At 37.2% G+C, this 12,324-nt stretch overlaps 1 protein-coding gene across 1 annotated transcript; it reads left to right on the top strand.

The window, feature by feature from the left end:
• Nucleotides 1-831: 831 nt before the first annotated feature.
• adgrf3b (adhesion G protein-coupled receptor F3b) lies at nucleotides 832-10,633 on the top strand. Its single transcript, XM_077511439.1, has 16 exons — nucleotides 832-885; nucleotides 2,036-2,048; nucleotides 2,210-2,365; nucleotides 2,595-2,747; nucleotides 3,254-3,333; nucleotides 3,392-3,450; nucleotides 3,756-3,880; nucleotides 4,101-4,331; nucleotides 4,652-4,885; nucleotides 5,476-5,616; nucleotides 5,738-5,922; nucleotides 6,374-6,559; nucleotides 7,546-8,847; nucleotides 10,208-10,249; nucleotides 10,354-10,383; nucleotides 10,490-10,633. The coding sequence occupies exons 1-16, from the start codon at nucleotides 832-834 to the stop codon at nucleotides 10,547-10,549; spliced, it is 3,051 nt and encodes a 1,016-aa protein (XP_077367565.1). The 3' UTR covers nucleotides 10,550-10,633.
• The last annotated feature ends 1,691 nt before the right edge of the window (nucleotides 10,634-12,324 follow it).

Below are 12,324 nucleotides of genomic sequence, written 5' to 3'. Positions count from 1 at the left end.
CTTGACTTAAGTATAAATGGTGCTACACTTCCTTGATTTTGAGGGAAAAGTGACAAGTAATCGTAATGTTAAATATTTTTCTTTTATTGATTTTTAAATGGCAAAAAAATAAATAAAATAGTGTAATCACATAATTCTTGAGAAACTATTTCATGAACAGGACACTCAATTTACCAACATGTCTGTAGTTAACCCATTGTATAATTATTAAGTGGTCCTGTACATTTTTGTTTGCTACAGTGTGGTTAGAACTTTGATGTAATGCACATAAGGATACATGTCTATTATAAAAGTTCTGTCAAATTCATGAGAAAAATGTGCAACCATGTTCTGAGACAACAAACAATGAGGTGAGTATGTCCTGCCCAATTCAAATTTGTGGTATCGCAGCTGCAGAAAAGAATGAATGCAGAACTGTTCCAAGAAGCAGAAAAACAAATTAAATGCCACTGTTTTGTTTAATTATTATACCAGACTGGCATTAAACTTGGGAGTGCCTTTTGGGGTGCACAGGATTAAAGTACAGTTGTTGAGGAATCCCACCAATATACCACTAAAGTACAAGTGAGTACAAATGATTAAATGTAATCTAAGGGTATATTTACAAATGGTTAACAGAGAATTTTGTTATTGCTGTTTTATTATAATCTGTAAATATTTAAATTAAATGTACCTGAATTCAAATTGATTTGTGATTGTCTGCGGTGTTCAGTGTAAGTTCAATGATGGGTTAGAGATGAATGTACATCCAGAAATGTACTCGTTTAATGCTATTATTTTATTGTAATGTATTGTTTATTGATGGATGATAATTTTTCTGTTAGGAACACGATGTCATCCAGCATGTTATTGTATCTGATGGGGTCTTTCTACATGTACTATCAGGTAATGATGCTTCTTAATATGTGACTGTTTCTGATATTGACTATGGTGCACATTTAAATTACTGTTAACTTAAAGTCCCTGTGAAGTAGAAATAAACATCTTGTAAGTTGGAAACACTACAGAAAAGAATACTGCTAACAAAAAACGCTGACAAATAATATTAAAACTAACCTTTATTAGTCACACAATGGGGAAACTTGCAATTTCTAATTGTGGAAATCATATATTTATATAAAACTTTTTTGGGGGGACACTCAAAGATGCTTCACAATGGATACATTATTCACATACTCACACATTCACACTCAGGTGGCAGTAAACTACGTACGTAGCCACAGCTGCCCAGCAGAAGACTGATGGGGGAATGGTGAAGAATAGTTTGATGCTATACTCACTGTATCTCCACAAAGTAGTAAGTAGTACTAGATAGTTGTCAGCTTTTGGCACGTTGTCAGCAATTATCTTCAAACTTCAATGATGTCAAGTCAAGTTTATTTATATAGCTCTTAATTACAAAAGAGTCTCAAAGGATCAAAGGGCTTCACATGCCCACAGTTAACAAATATTAACGGCATCCCCTGATCGAATCACAAGAGGACAAGAAAAACATTAAAGGAAAAATAAGAAACCTTGAGAAGGGCCCGCAAATGCTGTAATCCCACCTCCAGTAACGAAACAGTATTAACAAGAATAGTGTGAAAGTATTTGAGAAGTTGAAGCACTGCAGAAGACGTAATGTATCGAGAAACTAATCTCTGAATTCACTTTACAGGGAATTTTAACTATAGCTTGGTCGTGTATGTGTGACCGTCTGTGCATGTTTCTCTGTGTAAGGTTACCGACACGGTTGGGGAATTCAGGTCCAGAAAGTAAAGACCCTGATATAGTTTGCTTTGGCCACAGGTGCTTCTATTCAACTAGCGGGAAAACAAGCTCATCTCCACTTGTTGAGTAAAAGCATCTGTGGCTAAAGCCAAACTATGTCAGGGTCTTTACTTTCTGGACCTGAATTCCCCAACCCTGTGTAATTAACCCTAACCCGTGAGTCAGAGTCGCCGTGCGAAAGTCACATTTTGTATGCATCATGATGACACCTGAAAAATTGAAATTTTTTGGAAATGATGGAATGTTTTGTCCTTGTGATTTGCAGGCTTATGCTGCTGGTATGTATTACTACCACCTCAGTTTTTCTATATGGTCTCTTTCTGATCCAGCTGCCAAGTGTCCAAGAAATTTCAAATTAGTGCCTTGATAAAATTAGAGAAATATATTTTGCATTTATTGAGATACCGTATTTTAAGATGGTTTGCTAATATTTCTCTAGGGACATACTACGTCGCTGAACTTCTGGTGGAAAGTAATGTCACACTGCAAGCCCAGACCATCATGTCAGTCTTGAATGCAACAAGTAATCTCCAGGGGGCCGGTGACAATGGAGCATTCTACACAATGACGCTTGATGACAGAGCAATGGTTGCAGGTACATCATGCAAATCACTGATTAGGTTGTACTGGCACACAGCTAAGAAGAACAAAGAACATTGCAACCAAGTCCAATCAAAACAAATCATGCTGTTGGAATGAGGAACTAAAGTCTGGCACTATTATGGAACAACCTTTTTTTTTTCTTTTAGACCATATAAATATATTGTGTTTGTTTTATTACACTGTACTGTATGTCAAAAAGCAGCCTCTGTTTCCTATTCTAGAATGCCAAATTTTTGGTGATGAATACGCTTGCAACTGTTCTGATGGGTACATTTGGAGCAACGAGGTGTGCAACAACCTAAACTGCTGCAGTGAAACTACGTGCAAACACAATGTGTTGATAATCACACCAGTTTGCGTTGCCAAGGTCCAAGGTAATAGATTGCCAGAGGTGGGATTCAACTAAAAAAAACACATTTATCGAATTAATTTGAGGCTATGTAATTAATCACAATCATATCTTACTGAGAACACAACTCCGGACTGAATAAGTTATATTTTCCATTACAATACAAACAGAAACAACAGTCTGTTCTCCATCCCAGTTGATGTTTACTGTGAAATTGATACATAAAGATAATTTGCACTGTATATCTATACTTATTAAAATTACCAACACAATGTACATTGCCAACATTTTACACACATTTACAAACAAAAAAATAAATCAATTAAATACATTTAAAATCAAAGGAAATAAACTCCAATACCGTATAGTGAAACTGATTTAAAAACAAAAAAATGCTTAAAAAAAAGAATAGTTAACCTGTAAACAAAAGCATTTATACTTGGGGCTGACTTCCTGCAGCAAAGTACAGCAGGAATCCTGCAGGATGATGACGATGGTGAGGTCATAACTAATCATCAACCATCTCTACAGTTCACCTCACTGGAAATTCGACACTGAATGGAACCACATGGGATTCAAACAGAACTAAAGAGGTACGCAATTGTAATTACATTTTTATTTAGAAATATAAAAAAATCAACACAATTCATACTGGTTTCCTTTTTAAAGCTTGAATCTGCCTTTCAAGGACTTAACGGTTTTGAAGGTCTGAACATTACCAGCTTGAGGTATTGTACTGAACAAATAAATCATATTTATTGAAATGAAAAAAAAATCAGTGTTGTGACATATCTAACTGTTGTCTGTTGCAATGCAGTATCGGTGCACTTAAACATATTTTCACATTTTGCAAATGAATAAAAACATATTTAATTTAAAATCCTTTTATTTCTTTTCTTATATTTCATTTTTCCTATCAAGGAGATCAAGTTTTGATGTATCGTTTGTTAGTGAGCACAAACCATAAAGTCGTCTTTAAACAATGGAAGTTTTTCATCAAATATGTGTTTTTGAGCTTTTCTCAATCTTAAAGGCTGTCCAACAGTTCTGTGGACTTTGAGGTGGATTTTAGCCTCAAATTTGAAACGTCGAAACTCCAACGCATTGTGTCTGATTTGGAAGCCAGCCTTGGAGCTGTTTTCAGCATCAACTCTGTTGGCGAGTAAAAGTTTATTGTTGTTGTTTTTTCCCATGTTGATTTGTATTAGGGATGTAACGATAATGGCAATATCGTGATATCGTGATATTAAAACTGTCACAATATCGTCGTCATGTTCACGATATTTAAAAGCTACACATCTGTTAGAAAAAAGTCAGGTTGATTTTCATTTGTTTTTTGTTCTAATACATTTTCCACACCGTTGTCTTTCTCACATAGGCATGGTAACCATAGAGCCAACAGACCCTTTCGTACCTTACATGTCTGAGTTGACACTGAAATGCACTTTGGAGGAGGCATCGGACAGCTCCGGCTGGAAAATCAGTAGGATGAATGAGTGCTATGAGCTTCACAATCGCAGTGTTGTGAAAGTGGATTCAAACTGTGGCACAAACGAAAATAAATCTTGCACTGCTGTCACACTTCGGAGTGTAACAAGCCTCTGGGCAGGTGAGTGCGGAGATTTCTTACGACAAAGACAATTAACCTCTGGGAAATTTAAATCATCTCCATTTACCTTTTTTTGTAATGTTCTGCCGCAATAAACACTGCCAAAAATGAATAAATCAGCCCAGTGGTGTGGGATTTAGCAAGAAATCTTTGTCCAGATGTATCGAATTAGTGAGTAACCTTTATGCCGTCATCATCCAGGGACTGACATGGAACTACTTTGTGATTTGAAGCGGTGTACAATTCGTTTCGTCAAGTCTTTTCCAGTATAATTAATTGCATTAGTCATGTTTTTTTTTCCTTCCTTATGTTCACTGCAGGCATGTATGAATGTGAATTCAGTAGTGGCTCATTCAGGCATACGGCAACGACAGAACTAAGAGTGGCATCCCTGCCTGAATATATCACCATGACATCCAAACCAGTTACTGTGGACTGCTCTGAAAGACAAAAGACTGACAACGTTACAGTAAATATAACTGCCACTGTGGATAATAACAACAATGAGACCTATGAAGTCACGTGGAGCTACAAAGGTGGACCTGAAATGCAATGTAAATAAACATAAATTATTTGGACAACTATTTAGTTTCTTTTTTTCTGCAACACAAAAACATCACCGATGATAATGATTAATATGGACATCTGACTATGTTTACAGTATTTGAGTCTCAGTCTCATATGGACTAACTTACTAAAGAATGTAAACAAAAGAAATTACAATGCCCAACTGTCAGTTTGGTAAATTATGGTTTAAATCAATGTTTCCCAAATTCCCAACATTTGTTATGGGTAGAAAACTATTTCAGAGTAGTACTGAAGGACAACTGAGCTTCGTGAAGCACTTTTTTTTTTCTTTTTTTTTTCTTTTTTTTTTACTCCTTTAGATGGCACTCTTGGTTTGAAAGATCACAAGGGACTCATCTGCATTTTCCCATCACTTCAGAGTAGGTACACCAGAGTAATGCGTATCTCACCACAGTTTATTCGTAAACAAATAGTCGTAAACATGACAATGTAATGTGCCATGGAAAAGTTGTTGGGAATCACTGATTTAAAGAACATATTTTCTTTTTGTTATTGGCAGCCCATTTGGGTAGAAAGCAAGTACTGTACATAATCCTGAAACTGTTTTTGTTCACAGCCACTGCAGATTCATTGGGATACTACTTCAAAGCTGTAATCAGCTGCCAGAAACCTGGTGGAGCACATTATGTGGATGTCACCTTTAAAAACGTCAAAGGTCAACATAAAAGTGCAAGACTGGACTTTCCAGTAATTTATGGTACACAGCATTAGATTTTATAGTGTTTCTTCGCATATGACAGATTTTTTTTTTCCATAATTGCCTAATTATCCTAACATTATTTATTTGTAAAGTCATCAACAAATCTTGTCTTTCATAGAGGGTGACACATTTTGCAAAGAAGATGATTTGTGGCCCAAGACGCCAGATGGAGACACAATTAAGCAAATGTGCCCCGAAGGCAGAGTTGGCTATGAGTCACGCACTTGTAAAGGAAACAAGTGGCAGCCAGTGTTCTCCAATTGTGTCAGCAACCACTTGTTTAACCTTGTGAAAGCAGCAGAGGTAAAACACGTGCGTTACGAGTGTACTGTTTTGATCCTAACTTCAAAATAATATGTACAGGATTTTCCACAATTGAATGCTCAGGTATTTTAATAAGCGATTTCACATGTTTCAGTCAAAATGTCCTTGTGAGGACCGTACGGACTTGTTTTGTCTATTGCCGGAATAAACTGTATATTAAATACCATAAATTTATCACGACTGGTTATCTACCCAGACGCTGTCGTTCATTCAGTATAGAGGTGTTTGAATTAAAAACCGGGACATTACAATTTTACTGAAAATCAAATATCAATCAAATCAGATCCTTTTTCAGAGAATATGTTAGGAAAAAAAATAAAAAACAAGACTGACAGGCAGGGTCAGACCTTTCATGTGACAATCAGACGAACAGAGTGGTAAAACATCCAGTATGGCTTAATAATGATAGGTTGTTTTTCATATTTTTTAGATGTTTTTGAAAGGACCAGGAGCAACTCCAGAGGCAGCCAAAGATATTTTTAGTGAACTTCTGAGGTGTTCTATGTTGGATTCAAATTCAAGTGGCAGGATGGCTGACCTTAGTGCATCTATCCACATTCTTGAGTTGATGGCCAAAGCATCGGAAAGTATTACCCTGCCGAACAGTGTCTTGCCTGTAAGTATTTTTGTCAGTTCTTATTAGTCAGTACCTATAATAATATATTCTAGCACAACCGTACAGCCTCTTTTTTTTGGGGGGGGGGACTTTTTAAAAGGTGGCCCAACTTGCAACTACAAGGGGAATCGCAATTCTGATTTTTCAAAGTCCAACTTTGAAATTTCACCAAGCCAATCTTCAGGAGTTGTCGCTCAGCAACATATCAAAAGGGGATACACTCGAAGTGGCCACTTGAACCCTGCATGGCCGCATAGAATTAACGTTTGTCCCGCTATGGGTGCATTTGTCTGAACTACGACCAATTGCCAAAAAAAAAAAAAAAAAAAATCACATGTGCATTCCTACTCGCACACCTCATGTCCAATTGTAGCCTGGCAAGCCACACCCACTTTCTTGAAAGAAAGAAAGTGGTGAGAGTAGTGAGAGGGAGCGAAACGTCAATCACACACTGACCAGCATGTTCTAACTCTTATTTATTTACTTATTTATTTTCTCCCCTGGAAATCTCATGGGATGGGGCCAGACAGGTGCAACCCGAAAAAAAAAAAAATTGCACTCCGTTGCCACACTGCCACTGCAAGGAGAGCGCACGCATTGTGCCCATTTGTTGCCATTTAAAAACATGGGCAACACATATGCTCTATATGTTAAATTCATGTTCTTCTACTTTGAGGAAGGAAAAAACAAAACAAAAAAACATGGCTGTCAATGATGTCCCGCCGACGAGCACAACTTCTCGGTCTCAGTCTCTTTTGTGGAGATGATGATAGGAGCGTACATTACATTACACACAGAGCGGTGGCCATCTTGGCCAATTGATTAGGTACGCCTGTGATTCTCGCGCCACGATATCTATAAAATCCAAAAATATTTTGTTGATCGCTTTTATAGCTTTTTTATTTTGTATTGCAAAAGTTTCAGTGCTATTGGTAACAGAAAAACACGTGTATGGTTATAGTTACATTGCTTGTTTTGCATTTCAGGACTTCATACAAGCGGCAAGTAATATGTTGGACAAAACCTGGGATGCAGTCAACTCCATTACTCATGACCTGTCATCAAAATATCTCGAGTCTGTGGAAGTTTTAGTCAAGAACATTCAAGTCAGCAGAGATCAGACCAATGTGACCACTCACAATTTAGACCTCAAGTTCTGCCATGATGGTAACTGTAAGGTGACTTTGTTCAATCGCATGGTAAATCTGAGCAGGTCCTCTGGATTACTGAAAATATTTGGTGTGAAAAATTTGACGGATAAATTGCGAAACGACTTCCCCAACACAACTCCGTCTCCAATTTTAATATCGGCCACACTGGAAGACAAAGAAGAGTCATCTTTAAAAATTAGTTTGGACTTCTTCGAAGGGCAGCAGAAATTTGGGGAAACTTTGTGTGTGTTCTGGAACGCCACAGTGGGATGGTCAGAAGATGGATGCAATGCAACAAGTGGTAGTGGGAACAACATCGTCTGTGTGTGCACCCACTTGACTGCATTCTCTGCCCTGTTTGGCGTTGGTCACAAATCTTCACAAGACGTTGATATACTTACAAGAGTAGGTCTCTGTGTGTCCATTTGCTCCGTGCTTATTTTTCTTATCAGTCAGTTTCTAGTGTGGTCAGCAGTGGTCAAAACAGACCTTTCACATTTTTATCATACAGTCATGGTGAATATTGCAGTTTTCCTCTTGCTTGGCCACTGCAGTTTCTTGATTTCCTCATGGCCCGATCACTCATGGAATCCCCATGAGTGCGACATTATGACTGCCTGTAAACATTTTTTTTTCTTGGCCAAATTTTGCTGGATGCTGTGTATGGGCATTCTGCTCGTCCACCATCTGGTTTTTGTGTTCAACCCAGTGAGCAGAAGAGTTTTCATGTTTCTCTCCAGCATGGTCGGCTATGTTTGCCCAATAATCATAGTGGGATCCACCTACATATATTTTAAAAAAAGCAACAAGCCTTACCGTGACGAAAAATGTTGGCTAGTTCTTGGAAAATATTTCCAGGGCTCCTTGTTTTCATTTCTCCTCCCAATTGGAACCATTACTTTGATAAATCTCTGTTGCGTGGTGGTTGTCATTGTCACTTTGGTGAGGTCTCCAATCCTCGATGGCAGCAAGGCAGATCACAAGGAGACAGCCAAAAGTATCCTCAAAGCGGTGGTCTTTTTGACGCCAATCTTTGGACTAACATGGATTGTTGGAGTCTTTTACTACATACCAAATCCCGGGAAACAGATTTATACTTTTGTGGACTACAGTTTCTGCCTCCTCAATTCCTTTCAGGTACTTTCAACACACACAAACCCCAAACACAGTGTTAAATCCTCAGATGTACCAATCATTTTCGCTACAAAACCAGTTCTGATATTTTGAGGGCCCTTTGGCAACACTAATACCACGTCAAAATTAGTTAACATTTTAGTGAAAAGTCACACAAAATGAAGATCCTGACCATGGTCAAAACCCCTTAGGAAACAATGGGGAAATTATTTGGCCTTGTACACTATATTTAATCCAACTGTTACTTGAGATCTCAAATGAGCCCATAATCTTTTTGTATAGTTTTGACTTGATTAGCCTGAAGGGTAGAGTGACCATATTTTCAAAATGACAAACTGGGATGTTATAATTTAGCTGAAAATCCGATAAACAACAGGTAATTATCACAAATTTATTCACTCGTCAATCTTTGTCAATGTTGTTAATTGAGCTAATGCTAAATGCTATCTTGGTTGATAGTTCAATTTCGCTAAATAAGTCAATGCACTCACCATTACCCAATCTTTTGTGCTCGGTCTATCAGCTTACCTTGAGTATGACCGATGATGAAATATAAAAACATTATTCAAACGGATATAAGAAAAAAATATGCTGCGAAGTGAGCGCCTATGACTTCGTCTGGTAATGTTGCAAATGTAAGGACGGATTAAGTTGTGTATGTAGATGATGGACTGTGATGTGAAAAAAAGATAATGCCAGCATATCTATGCACGGTCTGATAACATTCTCGCGAATATTTCATTCTCTGCGCAATAAAGCGGCGCCTTTATCAATACGTTCCTTGTCGAAATGACCTCTTTTTATGAAACAGGCTCGAGTTACCTCTTTTCCTCTGGTTTCACTTACCTCCCTTTCTGAAACAGAAGACGCAGAGTTTCCCACATTTCACGGTTCTCACGAAACCTGCTTTGTGAAATACACCCCTGGTCACCCTACTGAAGAGGGAAGCGCAAAATAGGTCTCATAAATGACATCTCCAACCCACCCCCTGATAATTGGCATAAATATATTCACAAAATGCTCCTATTCCAACTGGTTAAGGAGGTGTGTATCGCATACGAGAGCAAGTGACGTCGGTAAGTCCGTCCTCGTCCGATGAAAGTACAAGTAGCCAAATTTTGTTTATCCCAGTGTTTAATCTGAAGATGGCGCTACTTTCAACAAAAATGTCGAAATAATGACATGTATAGACAACATTAGCAGACACCCGTTTATACAGTTTATCAACAACAACAACAAAAAGTTGATTTGGCGTGAGTACCCCTTTAAAAAACTCTCGCACCACACAAACAAATGATAAACATCTTATCTAGCAAATCAGTTGTTTTACATGTATTTTGTTGTTATTCTCACTGTCTTGCAGGGACTTTCCATTTTGCTGACAGGCTGTTTTGCAGAGCAGAAGGTAGGCGTATTTCTTTAAATTAGCAAATAATCCTGTTAAAAAATTTTTACACAATCGTCAATTTGTGTGTGCGTTTGTCTGTGTGCATGCGTCACTAATCGCAGGTTCGAGAGGAACTATGGAAGCTCATAAGGGTACACTTACAAATCCAATTTATTATGAGATTATGCCAAATTATACCAGGGAATATAAACAGCTCTCTTTTCTTTTCTTTTTTTTTTTTTTTGCTAATTTTCACAGGTGAAGTCAAAAAGACGACGTTTGAACTTTAAAACATCATCAATCATGAAAAGCAAATGAATACACCTTGTGCTCTATTTTCTGACTGTTTTGTTGCTTAGTGTTCCTGCCCGATAATAACTATCAATTTTACCTATTTTGATTATTATTAAACTTCCTACAATCTGCTCTATGTTCTGTAATTTCCACAGATAAATAAAGATACACATGATCTATTAGGAGGCACACATTGTCTGTCATTCTGTCATCATTGATTTTTTTTTCAAGTATCGTGATTTCAAGCTGTGTGTTGATGTGCCACAGGTTTCTAAAAAACTAGTAATAAGGAATATAGCGTAAATATGGTATCATCAAATCTAGTATTGTTAAACATTAAAGGGATACTTTACTTATTTAGCCATTTTTGGCAGTCAGACATTTAATATTTTGCCTATAATAAATTTTAATGTTTTCATTATTTTTCACGTACAATTGAGCTGTGATTTGTTAACTGAGCCCTTGTGATGTCATTTTCAGTCGATAGCAAATTGCAAAATGTGTTTTAAAGGTACTAATTGTACGTGAAAAATAATGAATGTATCAGATTAATTACAGACAAAATAGCACAATATTACTAACTTCTTTTGAGTAGTGTACATATTGTTTTATCCATCAATCTATATTCAAATTAAAATCTGCATTATTGTGAATTAGTGTGAGCCTGAAAAAAAACAAAATGGTCACAAACATTTGGCAGTAGAATGGTAAAAACAATAACTCATAACACAATGTTGAAAATAGAACAAACATACTTGATAAATACAGCATCCTGGCTGTAGGCCTGTGGGTTAAGTGCTAAGAGCAATGTCACTGTTGATGTCATATGTGTAATGTCTTTATGTAATTGCATATTGTGTCCACAAAGAGCTTTTATCTTAGGCATTGTGGGAGAAAAAAAATCAATCATCGTTGAGCTGCAGAGACACATCATACTCTGACCGTGTCTACTTTAAGTTTATAGTGTGTTTGTTTGTTAGTGATTAAAGCAGTCTTGAGAAACATGAAGAATGGGCTCAAGTGGATTACTAACAACCTGGATGAAATACAGTGCGTAAATCAGGACCTTCCAGAACCGTCTCCTGATCAACGCTTTGGACTTGAAAAGAACGTTCTCTTGAGCAACTCTGTGGATTTGAAACAAACCTTTTCCTGATTGACTCATTGGGATTAAAACATTGATTGCTGAGGAGCTAACAACATCTAACAAGGCTTTCATCTCACATCATAAAGATAGAAAGCGATACAGATACAATGGAACCTCAACAAGTGGCACCTAAAGATGAAACCATGGAAACTATGTTGGAACAACAACTAGAAAATACAATGGCATTCAGGAAAATTAAGTCAACTCAATTAACTAAGAAGAAGGACAAAATACTTGGATTGATGACTGTAGACTCCAATGCGGAACTCATCGAAGATAAGTTAATTGAGTTGGAGGATGTCTTGTTAGAATTTCTTTATCTGAATCTTATTGTTAAAGTATTGAAGCAAATAATATCCGGCAAAGATATAGACAATGATCAGGAGATTTGGTTTAAACAAAAAGGTGAACGGTTTGAGTTCTTCATTGCACAAGTTCATGAATGGAAGAGACATGAAAGTACAAAAGAAGCCAATGAAGTCAAGAGAACTGTTTTTCCTTTTGACAGTATATCAGGGGCATTGTCAAGGATGTATAAGCGATCAAAGGCAAGCTCTGGTCGTTCAAGTTCGTCATACAGCAGCTGGAAAGCTGCAGCAAAGGAACAGGAAGCTAAGCTTAAAGAAGCCACTATGGAGCGGCAAGCTAGGCT

Source organism: Festucalex cinctus, chromosome 21, assembly GCF_051991245.1.
Source record: "Festucalex cinctus isolate MCC-2025b chromosome 21, RoL_Fcin_1.0, whole genome shotgun sequence".
In the NCBI taxonomy this organism is placed as follows: Eukaryota; Metazoa; Chordata; class Actinopteri; order Syngnathiformes; family Syngnathidae; genus Festucalex; species Festucalex cinctus.
The sequence above is the reverse complement of the archived record's forward strand: the minus strand, read 5'-3'. Positions and strand labels throughout refer to the sequence as shown.